This window comes from Polyodon spathula, chromosome 13 (genome assembly GCF_017654505.1).
Source record: "Polyodon spathula isolate WHYD16114869_AA chromosome 13, ASM1765450v1, whole genome shotgun sequence".
Taxonomy (NCBI): Eukaryota; Metazoa; Chordata; class Actinopteri; order Acipenseriformes; family Polyodontidae; genus Polyodon; species Polyodon spathula.
This window is the reverse complement of record NC_054546.1, coordinates 37,851,705-37,866,554: the sequence shown is the minus strand read 5'-3', so window position 1 is coordinate 37,866,554 and position 14,850 is coordinate 37,851,705. Positions and strand designations below refer to the sequence as shown.

General features: G+C 38.1%; 1 protein-coding gene across 2 annotated transcripts; it reads left to right on the top strand.

Annotated features, from left to right (window-relative positions):
- The first annotated feature begins 1,654 nt into the window (after positions 1 to 1,654).
- On the top strand, positions 1,655 to 10,881 carry LOC121325153 (pyruvate dehydrogenase [acetyl-transferring]-phosphatase 2, mitochondrial-like). Of its 2 annotated transcripts, none has more exons than XM_041267469.1 (2): positions 1,655 to 2,026; positions 8,033 to 10,881. In XM_041267469.1, exon 2 carries the CDS (start codon positions 8,104 to 8,106, stop codon positions 9,727 to 9,729), a length of 1,626 nt encoding a protein of 541 aa, XP_041123403.1. In that variant the 5' UTR covers positions 1,655 to 2,026; positions 8,033 to 8,103; the 3' UTR covers positions 9,730 to 10,881. The 2 variants fall into 2 exon arrangements, with proteins under 2 accessions (XP_041123403.1, XP_041123402.1); XM_041267468.1 differs by lacking the exon at positions 1,655 to 2,026 and adding an exon at positions 6,990 to 7,051.
- Positions 10,882 to 14,850: the final 3,969 nt, after the last annotated feature.

The window sequence follows — 14,850 nt, the reverse complement described above, 5'->3', positions numbered from 1 at the left end:
GAAATCCTTCTTCCAGATCACTGAATACAGAACCTGCAAGAGGTGATTTTTCTCCTTAAAGGCTTGTCTCAGAAACAAGGTAACGAAGACAAAGAGATGCCAGCGAAGCTGCATCTCTTGTCTTAATCATGCCCCAGTTATTTCATGCAGGCTATTAATACCTGGTTCTAGATAATTTTAGTAGCACTCAGGACCAGAGTTGCTTCCTATTGAGGACAAACTTTTAGAGCATGTGAAGCAGGGGAATTAGTTTGGCCAAACACTGCCAAAAAATGCTTTTCTTATAAAGACGACAATGTTATATTATTTGAGAAAATTATTTTAAATTATAATTAACATGTTTTTAAAAAATGGCACTGTATATTCTGACTCTCAGTTGTAACACACTGTATTTGATATACCTCAGGGATCACAAGCATTGAAAAACTAAAATGAATCTCATACTAAACAAGACTTCTCTGATTATAAGCAACATACACAATGATTACCTTTGTGTGTGAACTGTAGCAATTCTGCAAATGGCAAGGTACAATGGTACGTTTTATAGAATCATTTCCATACTATAGGTGAAGGACTGTTTGTGTTCTGCATTGTAATGAGAATATTAGGCTAGAGAAATAGCATTATGAGACACTTGCCTTATAACTTTTTCCGTGGGATAGAGGAAAACCTTATAACGAGGGAGCCTTGTATGTTAAAAACAGTATTAAAATGTGCATATCTCAACATCAACTGGGTAGCCAGGTGATGCAGTTTATTCACTACTGTATCTTTTCACCTGTATCATAAAGACCAGAATTTGAATACTGAAACGAATTACCCCAAATTGCCCACACGAGCCAGTTTGCAAACTGCCTGTGTACTATCCATGTTCTGTCAATCCAGCACAAGAATACAGAAAACCCACAGCCCTACAATAATCAAAACATTCATAATGTACAATTCTTTTGTGACTCTCGCTTGAAGCGAAAGTGCTTTACTAAGAGCTTAGTTCCTTCTGGCACAGTTATGTTAAACACGTGAATCTCTGAAGGAGGAAACTGCTTTAATCCATTTCAACAACTTAGTCCTATTTCAGTTTCCAATTAGCAGTTTGTAGTGAAAATGTAACACAGAATACAGCACAGGGTGATTTTGATTGCAAAATGGAACTGTATTCCTTTTTGTGAGCCTGTGAAGTCCACTACACTACAACCATGAATACGAGTTAACTCAAGCTAATGACATAATAATAGTGTTATTAACTTGTCTGGCGTGAATGTCTGTTTTGATTGAATGGCATATCAGTCTTCATTCTAAAGTGGGGTTTATTGTTTTATTTTTACTTGTTGAAGACCGTTATCTTTTTAAAATGTCGGTTTTACTCTGAGTGACAACAATGGCTTGAAGATTTCAAATATAACCCCTTGCTGCTGCAAATGTAAAGCAACGAGCTTATATGGCTCACAAAGTAAGGGAGATAGCTTGCGTTTCTAAAACTGCTTTCTTTATAACTTATAAATCATTGATCAATTAGTCATGGAAGGACTTTATAAAAAGGCTCCAAGGGACTGATCACGTAAATTTCGTGTTAGTTTCGCCACCTTGTGGGGAATATGCGCACAGCAGTGCCTACGACTCTGCAGCGGGCCTGTCAAACAGCCAAAGCAGACGGTCCGTGAGGAACGGCGGGGCAAAGTCACTGCTTTTCTAAACTGCAGGCTCTCACGGTCAGTGCCGACAGCTGTTTGTTCATGTCAGAGCAAAGGCTAGTTGATGTCATTCCAGACCACCTTTATTCCAGGGCTGAGGAGAGGCAAACTGCTGCTACGTGGAGATTACATAACCATATGAATAACACTAAGCGGACTGTTTACTTACCAAAGAACTTTAAAACCAACGAACGTGGAGATTGAATGAATACCCAGGCTGTTGCAGGAGGAGAGGGCAGGACTGTGTGGTCATGCTGATTGGCTAGTCATATATCTCCTTGTTCTGGGGAGTTTCTTTTAGATTTTAGTGCTGTGATTTCATGTCAGTTTCTAAGGTAAGTGGATGTGATTGGTGGCAAGCAGACTGCAGTTTTTACGTCCATGATTTCAAAACTCTCAATCAGAATTAAAACGTAATTGAGACTATCACTATCCTAAATGTTTGTCTACTTCTCTACTAAAATATACTAGATTAAGGTGCTTTTACCGAAATATAGACATATTTAGTGGTGTTTTTTAATGTTGATATTCAGTTAGTTCCATGCAAAGCTACAGATACATATTGTGATGTTCACTTTAGAAATACTAAGAGACTTAAATTCAGTGACAAACATTACAATTATCAAAACTTGCCTGTGAAACCCTAATTTCATTGCAGTTAGCTCGTTAGTGTCCCACCGTTCTTTACCTGGCTAACCGATATTCTCTTAAAATAAATCCGTACATTATTTGTTCTTATTATCGGATGGGCTCTACATTATGTCTAGCAGTCTGCGAGTCGATACATGTAGGATAAAATGCATTTATTTTGACATACTAGGTGATTCAGCAAGTTGTAATATTAAAAGTATTCACGGCAGGACAGTCAGACATTTAGAACCAGAGATCCAGCACAGAAAACACAGTGACTATAGGGGGCGCCACCGTAACGCCTTAGTTCCAGTTGAACGGCATCATACAGGCCTGTTTTGGACACGTCGTGGTTTAATGGCATGACCAATTGACCCTTGTAACACTCTTGTAAATGAGCCAGCAATGTTACAGATGCTGTCTCATATGTTCATGCTAACAACACATTGGTGATTACTTTCTTTATTTATTTTTTTGTTGTGAAACTTCATTAGTAAATTATTAATCATGAAAATGTATCACTTGGTGTGGGTACCTATTAACAGATAGGGCAAACTGACATTACGTTTTGCTCAGTACAAACTGAAGGAATAAGGACACAGGTTACACTTGATTAAATAAAGCACAAAAATCCAACTGCCATTATAATTGTTAGTGTGCTGAGGGTTAGATTTAGCTGTTAAGTGTAACTTTAAGGAATACAAACCCTGAACTGCACTACCAAGGGTCATTTATTAATATTATTATCAAGAGTTTACAGCAACGTGTTTAATTATATATTCAGTAATGTTATAGATAAAGTGATAAACTGAAATAATAAATGTAATATGAGTGCTATAGTTTGAAAAGTATTGTTTACATAGTTCAGACTTGCTGCACCCAACTGAGCATTATTGATAGGGAGGTGCATAAAATCACATTGAAAGAAAGACACATTATGTGCATAATGCCCAACCATTTTCAATTTACCTTTGGACATCCTGACATGTGTCTAGCTGAGTAACAGGATTTGGACCATTAGCATTGTGCTTGTGAAGCACTTTATTCCTCTACAGGAATAAACAGAGGTACTGTAATTAATTAGAACATAAGAACATAAGAAAGTTTACAAACGAGAGGAGGCCATTCGGCCCATCTTGCTCGTTTGGTTGTTAGTAGCTTATTGATCCCAAAATCTCATCAAGCAGCTTCTTGAAGGATCCCAGGGTGTCAGCTTCAACAACATTACTGGGGAGTTGATTCCAGACCCTCACAATTCTCTGTGTAAAAAAGTGCCTCCTATTTTCTGTTCTGAATGCCCCTTTGCCTAATCTCCATTTGTGACCCCTGGTCCTTGTTTCTTTTTTCAGGCTGAAAAAGTCCCTTGGGTCGACACTGTCAATACCTTTTAGAATTTTGAATGCTTGAATTAGGTCGCCACGTAGTCTTCTTTGTTCAAGACTGAACAGATTCAATTCTTTTAGCCTGTCTGCATATGACATGCCTTTTAAGCCCGGGATAATTCTGGTCGCTCTTCTTTGCACTCTTTCTAGAGCAGCAATATCTTTTTTATAGCGAGGTGACCAGAATTGCACACAATATTCAAGATGAGGTCTTACTAGTGCATTGTACAGTTTTAACATTACTTCCCTTGATTTAAATTCAACACTTTTCACAATGTATCCGAGCATCTTGTTAGCCTTTTTTATAGCTTCCCCACATTGTCTAGATGAAGACATTTCTGAGTCAACAAAAACTCCTAGGTCTTTTTCATAGATTCCTTCTCCAATTTCAGTATCTCCCATATGATATTTATAATGTGCATTTTTATTTCCTGCGTGCAGTACCTTACACTTTTCTCTATTAAATGTCATTTGCCATGTGTCTGCCCAGTTCTGAATCTTGTCTAGATCATTTTGAATGACCTTTGCTGCTGCAACAGTGTTTGCCACTCCTCCTACTTTTGTGTCGTCTGCAAATTTAACAAGTTTGCTTACTATACCAGAATCTAAATCATTAATGTAGATTAGGAATAGCAGAGGACCTAATACTGATCCCTGTGGTACACCGCTGGTTACCACACTCCATTCTGAGGTTTTTCCTCTAATCAGTACTTTCTGTTTTCTACATGTTAACCACTCCCTAATCCATGTACATGTGTTTCCTTGAATCCCAACTGCGTTCAGTTTGAGAATTAATCTTTTGTGCGGGACTTTGTCAAAAGCTTTCTGGAAATCTAAATAAACCATGTCATATGCTTTGCAATTATCCGTTATCGATGTTGCATCCTCAAAAAAATCAAGCAAGTTAGTTAGACACGATCTCCCTTTCCTAAAACCATGTTGACTGTCTCCCAGTACCCTGTTACCATATAGGTAATTTTCCATTTTGGATCTTATTATAGTTTCCATAAGTTTGCATATAATAGAATTCAGACTTACTGGTCTGTAGTTACCTGGTTCAGTTTTGTTTCCCTTTTTGTGGATCGGTATTACGTTTGCAGTTTTCCAGTATGTCGGTACCACCCCTATGTCAAGAGACTGCTGCATCATCTTGGTTAGCGGTTTGTAAATTACTTCTTTCATTTCTTTGAGTACTACTGGGAGGATCTCATCTGGCCCAGGGGATTTGTTTATTTTAAGAGCTCCTAGTCCCTTTAACACTTCTGCCTCAGTTATGCTAAAGTTATTTAAAACTGGATAGAAACTGGATGACATGTGGGGCATGTTGTCAGTATCTTCCTTTGTAAAAACTTGTGAAAAGTAATCATTTAATATATTTGCTATTTTTTTTTCTTCATCTACGATTTTGCCATTTGTATCTCTTAAACATTTAATCTCCTCTTTGAATGTTCTCTTGCTGTTGTAATATTGGAAAAACATTTTGGAATTGGTTTTAGCTCCCTTAGCAATGTTCATTTCTATTTCTCTCTTGACCTTTCTAACTTCCTTTTTGACTTGCGTTTGCAGTTCTGTGTACTCTCTGCGTACTTTCTTTTTGGTCCTTTTTTAATGTTCTGTAAAGTGCCTTTTTTCGCTGAATATTTTTTTTTAATTGATCTATTAAACCATTTTGGCAATTTAGTTTTACATTTAGATTTGTCTACTTTAGGGATGTAATTGTTTTGCGCCTCTAGTACCTCATACCTTCATAGTTTGCTTTTCTAAAATTGTGAACCTTAGCTTTAGTCATTACTTTTGGGGTTTTAAAAAACACTTCAAATGAGACCATGTTGTGGTCTGAGTTTGCCAGTGGTTCTCTGACCTCTATTTTAGTTATTCTATCTTCGTTATTTGAAAAGAGTAAATCAAGGCATGCCTCCCCTCTAGTCGGTGCCTTGACAAATTGTGTTAGGAAGCAGTCATTTGTCATTTCCACCATTTCTATTTCATCCTTCATGCTACCCACTGGGTTTTCCCATTTTATTTGGGGGAAGTTGAAATCGCCCATTAGTATGGCTTCTCCTTTGCTACACGCATTTCTAATGTCATTGTATAACAGATTATTGTGCTCACCGTCTGAATTTGGCGGTCAATAGTATGCTCCTATTATTATGCCCTTTGAATTTTTGTCCGTTATTCTGACCCATATTGATTCGGTTTTATTTTCTTTGTCCAGGTTTAACACCTGGGCTTCAAGACTGTTTCTTATGTATAGCGCTACCCCTCCTCCTCTTCTGTCCTGCCTGTCTTTCCTATACAGTGTATACCCACAAATATTATATTCGTCCCCATCACTCTCAGACAACCACGTTTCTGTAACACCTATCACATCATAGTTACCTGTTAGTGCAGTAGCTTCAAGTTCTAGAATTTTGTTTCTGATACGTCTAGCATTTAGATAAATACATTTAATGGTTGTCTTACCTGAGTTGTTGTTCTTGTTTTGATGTGGTTTTTAATTCACTTTGTCATGTCAAGCTGTCATTACCAAGTAAAGGAACTTATCGGATGTACTAGTTAAAATAAGTATATATATATATATGTGTGTGTGTGTGTGTGTGTATTCAAAACATTGACTGTGTTTTAATACTACAGTAGAAAGCATAATACTGTCATTTTAAATATAAATGCACATATAGATGTTAAATATCCAAACTGTGCAAACTATTATATGAGAGCTGGAAATAAGACTCAAATTGATATTCTAACATAGTGTTGAGCCAGAAAATATACAAACTTATTGAAGCATTAATATTAAAGTTGTCTTTCAAAGTAACATGAAAGGATATTTAGTGCAAAGTAAAGTAAATCAGGTTTTAAAGGGGAGTGATTTCATACACACTATTCTGTTTGCTCTGCAAACCCGTCCTATATATCAAGTTCAAAATCGAGTGCAAGTTCATTTAAATCTTTACATGTTATTAAACAGAGACTGAACCCGTGATGCTTGCAATAACTAACTATACTGCAGGACTGCATGTCATTATTGCATGTGCACTTATGCAATAATATTTCACTTTTGCACTTATCACGCCTGATCAGGTGTATGGTGTCCAATACTTTCTTGCAAAAGTTCTGTAAACACACTGTTACATTTGGTCCAAAGAAATTAATAAAATGTTGTATCTGACGCTCCGTTTGCAACCAATCGCAGAGAAAGAACCAACAGAGCGTTCAATGTCAACCAATCAGGGTAGAGTCGGTGGGTGGTGCTTTTTGGTGTGTCTCAAATTGTGACAGAGGGGAAGTGGTTCAATAGAAAATAGACAGCAGGCGGTAGGTTGTAGACAGACGTGGATGCCCAAGCAGGTATGGAGGTTTTTAATTACATTAAATAAGAAAAAATAAGTGGGGACAAAAAAACAGTTACGAACTTTTATGAAACTGCAAAGTTTGCATTTAGCTATTGTAATGCTACGTAACTCCTATATTACCACACTTTCGTGTTTTTGTTTATTTTTTTGGAAGACTTGGAAGACTTAATTTACTTTACCGGTTTCGTCTAATTGCATATGTTAAAGTAATGTGATTATTTGACCGTGTAGATAGTTTTTTGATGCAGTACTATTTCTTTGTGTATATAAATAACATGAATAACTGAACTCCCTACCGCCGGTCATACATAAAATGTACAGCAGGTTTATAACTTAAAATATGCGTATCTTATATTTAATGCTATATTAAAAGATAACGAACGTTAAGCGGAAATTAAATGTATATTGCATAACCTATTATTCTGCATGTTGGAACTTATAAAAAGTATTGACACCCCGTGAAATCAGATTATCAATCGATCATTTAGCTGTCTGGATGTACGGTACTGGTACTAGCTGTTCAAAAACTTAAATAATGATTGTCTAGCAACAATACGTGTTCTTCCATTCGTCCAAAAACAACGAACAATTAATATAAAAGCCCCTAAATCTCGTAACAGCCCTACTGTACAGGCATTTTGCGGGGGAATAAAAATAATTGTATGTATGAAAACGGGGTGCTAAACTAATTAATTTTTTAACATTTGCCATGTTCTGTAGTTGCCACACTAGCTTTGTTACATAACCCAGGGTTAATGAGAGACTAAAGATTCATTGCTTTAACAATGAGCTTTATCCAGATGTTGCAGTATTTATTGTTTTTATAGACAGCAGTCTGTCTGGTCTGAACCCTGCATGCCATTGAATGTGGAAGAATTAGAGGGAATAAAGAAGAAATAATGTTATGAAAAGGGGCATAATTAACCCACTGGACTAGAAAAGATTGAAAAAAAATACTTTTTTCTTTTTCTTTTAGGTCTGCTGATATAAAAGAATCGAAACTGCGAAGGAATTCACTCTGCTGTCAGCACAGTCGACATTTCAAAGATGTCAAGCACTGTGTCATGTCGGATTTTGCACTGTGTAAAAAATGAAGGTGTTTGCTTGCGAGGCCAGCACAGACTGTACTCTGGGTGTCTCAGACCAAACAGCAGCAGCAGCAATGTGAAATGGAAGAGAATGAAGCTCCTGAGCTCTCCCTTGCAGAACGTTCTCAGCAGGACCAATAACAGCGTCTTCAGCGTGCGAAAGGTATTCAGACATTCATCCACAGAAGAGGAGCTTCAGTTCCAGCTCACTCCAGTGCAGATCAACAGGATTCTCAGAGCCAATGAGCAGTCGGTCAAGATCCCGGAATTTGACGGCAAGAACCTCAACCCCGTGCTCAAGTTCGAGAGCAACCAGCTTCCAGCCAACTCCCCGAACGAAGATCGCAGGAGCGCAGCCACCTGCCTGCAGACCAAAGGAATGTTGTTTGGGGTGTTTGACGGACATGCAGGGTATGTCTGCGCCCAAGCAGTGAGCGAGCGGCTCTTTTATTACATCGCTGTGGCCCTCATGTCTCAGAAGAATCTGGAGGAGATTGAATTTGCCATGAAGCACATGAAACCAAGGCTGCCGATCCTGCAGTGGTACAAGCCCCCCAACCATTACATTTACAGGAAGTCTGCTTCGCTCTACCTGGACCACCTTCGGGTTTTCTGGCAGGAGCTGATAGACCATGACAATGAAGAGGGCATGGGCACGGGTGATGCCCTGGCTTATGCCTTCAAGAGACTGGACTCTGATATCTCCCTGGAAGCCCAGGTTCCCCTGGACAGTGACATCATGAGAAACATGGCCATTCAGGTTGCGTTTGCTGGCTCCACGGCCTGCGTAGCCCATGTGGACAATATTGACTTACACGTGGCCAACTCAGGGGACTGTCGGGCAATCCTGGGGGTGCAGGAAGAGGATGGGAGTTGGTCTTCTCTGCCTCTCACACGTGATCACAATGCACTCAACCCATCAGAGCTGGCACGAGTCAGATCTGAACACCCTAAATTGGAGGAAAACACAGTTGTAACTGGGGACAGATTACTGGGTCTCCTAGTGCCTCTTCGGGCTTTTGGGGATGTATGCTTCAAATGGAGCAAGGAGCTTCAGCAGAGCGTCTTAGAAAATGGTTTTGACTTGGAAACCCTCGACATCTACCACTACGCCCCGCCTAACTACCTCACTCCGCCCTACTTGAATGTGGACCCAGAGCTGACCTACCACAAGCTCAGGCCTCAGGATAAGTTCCTCATCTTGGCATCTGATGGTCTTTGGGACATGCTGAGCAATGATGAAGCAGTAAGACTGGTGGCAGAGCATTTAACTGGCATGCACTTAGAGGAGCCTGTGGCTGCCAGTGAGAGGCAGGTCAAGCTTGGGCACATGCACAGCCTGCTGCTGAAGAGGCGAGCCAGGGCAGTGCCTTCTCTCGATCCTAATGTGGCCACACACCTGATCCGTCACTCTATCGGGACCAGTGAGTATGGGGAGATTGAGCAAGCACAGCTGGCTGCCATGATGAGTCTCCCTGAAGACCTGACCAGGATGTACCGGGATGACATCACCGTCACTGTGGTCTATTTCAACTCGGACCTAATCAAAGCACACTATAAGGAGAACAATTTACGTTTCCTGTAGCACACTGCAAAGATCTGTTCCCGAGTTTACCGTAGACTGCAATATAATATGTATTAACTGTCCCTTGAGAAGCAGCATTGTGTGTATTCAGGGATGCCCCTTATTAACAGGGATTTGAAAAAATGAAGACAAGTTTGAGTATGTCAGGGTAGGGAGACTTTATCCATTCAAAGATTGTGACATTTATCAAAACAACAGCTAACAAAAAAACACATCACTGGTACCTTTTGTAAATGGATCATCCTATTAAGGTCACTTTCTCTTTAAATTTTGTTGAACATGATAGTAGTTTCTCCAGCTTTTGATTTTAGTAAATAGTCTCACTGTAGGCCTACACTCATTATTGTTCTTGTTTGTTTTTTATTTTGGGTAATGTTTTGTTTATTTTCAGTCACGTTGTTTCCAAGGGAATATTTTGGGGTTGTCAGTGATTTTAAAATAGTCTCTGTCATCTTGCTAAAGGCAATGTTATCTGTAAGTATACAGTGGCCAGTTCCTTTGCGCTTGTTGATGTGCATACTCCAGTTCTGGCCTGTACAGTTTCTTCACTACATCCTGTATTCACTTTATGTTTTTGTGAGTCTAAATTGAGACATTTAAAGCGCCACAGATCTACAGTATCTGTCATTTTCTTCTGAGACGTTTGCCATTCTTTAAGCTTAATTACTTACACCTGAGCTTGATTAGACAAACCTTAAAGAGAAAAAGCTCTGTTATTGCAATTTAGGTGCACAGCAAAACCTGCCGTTGGTTGAACTGCAGTGCAATGCAGTGTGTGGCAGAGTGGTTGCCGTGCGCAGGTGTGGTGACATCACGGACCAGGAAATGAAACCATAACAATGTTTTATACGGGAAAAACGGCGCCGCTGCGCTCATATTTAATAATTAACAAAATAAGAGTTTAAACAAAAAAACACACAAAACCAAACAAAGTAAAACAAACACAAACACTTTCAAACAAGTATATTTTCGATATAGCAATTGTTTCTCTATTCGTTTAGACTCACATTTCTCCTCTGACACTCTCCTCGCAATAAGCCTGGAGTGCATCTTTTTATATTCTTTGGCTGTAGCCTTAATGACCTAATTTTAATACAATAATTACTAATTAAGGCTCCAGCCACATTCCCACGAGGGTTCTAGGAAAGGGTTTTTAACCCCATCCCCACCGAATACACATAAGTAAATAATAAGATGGACGCTTTCTTCCGTCTGCATAAAATACAGTACAAATATAATAATAATAATAATAATAATAATAAATGAAAACATACATAAGTAAATACACAAGGAGTGCGCACTTTGCCACAAGATGCTAGTAATAATCTCTCTTATAGAGGCCCAAAAAACACAGCAGTATGTCTTTGTATTGTAGCTTAAGAACTTCCCAGCTCTTTATGTTGTTTTCTATGTATTCTATTAAATATATATTATTCACAATGTTATGTGCATTGTTTGTGTGTGTGAGTGTATATATATACAGTGTTTAATAAATGGTTTAAACTAATGCTCACATGTTTGTTTTTTATTCTCTTCAAATATCTGGCTAGACATAAATAAACCTGTTACAGTAAGTCGCCACTTGGCGGAGCTGTTGTCAAGGAAATGCTGTCAGTATAATAAAATAAATCTCAGCAGTGACACATTCTTTTATAGATCTGTAGGGTTAGAGATACGTTGGTTAAATACCACCCAATAAAGAGCTATGTGTAAGACAACAGGTGGGATATCTGAATGTCCAATTGTCAAAATCAAATAGTCTTTACTCCAAAGTGCAAATTGCATATATTTTTGGCAAAAGTAGTAACAAATACGTTGCATGTTAACTACAGACAAATTATGCAGTATTATAATAGTATGGTTTCGGGGTCGGCTGCTGGTAATATTTGTGTAACCTTGGGCAGCAGTGTCCAAAGGAGGCACTGCTGTGAGTTATTTACGGTTTTCCATTTTTGCAGACTGTTGTAACTGAAGAGCCTCATTGATTGTTCGTGTAGCAGACAAGGCTTTTCCATTTTTGTGTCTGCTTGGATCAGCAGAACACTAAACCTAACTTCATCTGTGCCTAAAGCTTCGCCTGGTACTTCCATTGTTTTATTTTAGGATCTCATGGAATATAAATAAGCATGACGGATTTGTTTTCCAAGGGTTGTGCATCAGCCGTACTCGATTAATGCTCTGTGTGACCGTTTTCCATATTGTGTTGTTGAGTCAAACCTATGTCACTTCTTAGAGTTACATTAAACCTATATTGGCTATCGATTTCTGCATCTGCGAAACAGGCTTCTTTAAATAGCATCTGGGAGCCTCTGAAAACACAGGACATTGGAGCATGTAGGTCATTAATGACACCAAACCATCACATCATGGATCCAGCAACATAAAATTTATTATGCATTATTAAGATGTTGCAAAAACAGGCAATGACATTTAATCCATTATATTCTGTAGAAAAAAAAGAATGTCTGAGCTAATTTAAAAAACGCAACAAAATTATTGTCTTATTGGCACTATTCATTTCTTAAAAAAATAAAGCACACGGACCATTCAGAACTGTAAGACCACACTCAACAGCTTACAAGAACAGTCCCTACAGCTGTCGATACTGTATGTCTGAGTGAGGATTCGTTTCTAATTTTGAATATGGTCCCTCCAGTCCAGGACTATGTGCCAATCATGTGATTTAACTGAACCACATAAACCTTCAAACTGTCCTAAAGCAGTTACATGTTTAATTATACCTATTACATGTGAAATGGCCCTTCAGGACCAGAATTGCTCTTACATGATTCAGTATACTTTTCCTTTTTTATTTATGCTGTGTTTTAAATACACATAATAAAGAAGTGTTTTAAAGAAATATAATAATATTGGCTGGCTAGCTGAATAAAAACAACTACATGAATACTGAAATACACTGTTTTTAATTCTAGGAATACCAACACTGGGATGCCATAATAAAAGTGCCCTGGGTTGGAATGTAATAGAATCAGGGACTAAGTGACACAAAATACGAGGTACTGTATGGGCCTTCCTTACCACAGAGTCTTGAGGGTATTAGAGTGGGTTATGGAGAACAACATTGGCATGGGAAGGTCCTGCTGTTAGTAAGGCAAATAAAAGATGTTTTTTCAGAGATGCTTTTGCAAATTTGGTAACACATAGCATTCATTTTTATTTATTTATTTTTTTAACATGAGATTAGACCACATGCTGTAGATATAGTTCTCAGTGATCTTAGCTGCACATTACCTCGGCCATTTGTTGTGCTTTCTTAATTTATTTTTAATGCAAATACTGATATTTGTTTTAAAGCACCATAACACAAGCAGATCTTATTCCAAGGCTGACAACCCAACGGTGACAACCAACTTGATTGGGCCATATATTTATATATATATATATATATATATATATATATATATATATATATACACACACACACACACATACACGAGAGATGAAGAGAATCAAAACCCTTTCAATATCAAGCTGAAGAATGCATCGGTAGTTACTAGACTGAATCACTTACATATTAAACAGGTTCAAATATAATACAGTGAATCACTTACATATCAGAATTGTGTGTGTAACTCATAGAGCTGCTGCATCACTTTTCAATTCTAAAACTCCAGTTGACTTGATCAGTGTGAGACTAGTTGCCATGGTGCGTTGTATCCTTGGTTACAAACAAATATCAAAATACTTGAGAGCAATCTCTAAGAACGTTATTCCACTAATGGGTGATTTTTTTACAGCCCTCCTCATGAGTAAAATAAACACAACACTCCAAATATGTCCATGCAGTGTTCTGTTTATATAGCAAGAACAATTTATGGAAAGAAAGCCTGTTTAACCCCAAATTAAACAGCTGAATTCAGGGAATCACTTTCCTTCAATCAAGCACGACGCCTCTGCAGCTGCTTTGAAAGCTATGTGTCATTCTGTAATTGGATTTGATAGATTAAAAAATGATGTCTTGTAAAAAAAAAAAAAAAAAAAAAAATTAAAATATATAAATAAAAAGTTATTCTGTCTGTTGCGTTGAATATGAAAAAGTCTTTCAACACTTGTAAAGTAAAAGGGATCCAGTTACAACCTGCTGCGGTCAGGGCTTATAAATGACATCATGCTCTATTAACGTAGAAAAGTAACGTAAAAGAAGACAATTTGACGGGCTGTCACCACACACAAAATCAGAAAGGGATATATTCACAGACATACTGATTCTAAAACCCCACCTGTATTATCTGTGTGAAGTGTAGTCATCATGAAACTATCTGTTTCAGTAAAAGTGAGAAATTAACATTCCTGGGCATGTCTCATCCACCAATGTGTTCCAGAAAAGAGAGCTGGCATGGTTCAAATGAGTGTTCAAAGACAGTGAAAGTAAATGGGCCCACTGCAGTAACCTTGTATGGGAGATTAACCCACATCTTAGCTCAGACTGGTCATTATTCCCTTTGCTCTTGTTACAGTACCTTCTTTACTGACCTGCTCTATATTCTATGCCTCTCTGTCTACCACAGTATTTCCTGCTGTATATCCAGTTATATGGCCATGTTTCCCCATGACAATTCCCACAAAATAATAAATTAGCCTTAGCAGTTCGTCAGGCATGCTTGTTGTCCCTTATGTGACCACTCATACATCTCAATAATTATGGGATAGTGTGAGGGGAAGGGTGAATAAGGTTGCAAAAATAGCTTTTGATTCTGAGCATAGGTGATTATTTCCTTACATAGCAACTAATCCCATAGTGTTTATGTGGAATAATGCCAGCTCTTTGGGAATCCCCTGCCTGGCTAATGTGCCCGGCCTCTAGGCTAAACTTACATTAGCTCAGCTAGCTGACCAATTGTGCAATGGTGGCATTTACAGTAACATGAGTTATTAGCTACCGAAGTAAACTGATGAAGGTGTTTGCTAAATAAACTAATAATAATAATAATAATAATAATAATAATAATAATAAATAAATAATAATAATAAACAACCTGAGTTGTTGTCTGCAATGACGAAGTGTTAAAAGCACCCAGTGGAGTCTAACTAGTTTTAATAGCCCAGCTAAGTGAGCGCTGCTTAACTGGGTTGAAGCAAGGCCATTAGTTTAAACATACA

What these genes read in the sequence shown, in the direction of transcription:
- LOC121325153 (XM_041267469.1), top strand. Translation starts at nt 8,104, where the DNA reads ATGTCAAGCACTGTGTCATGTCGGATTTTGCACTGTGTAAAAAATGAA.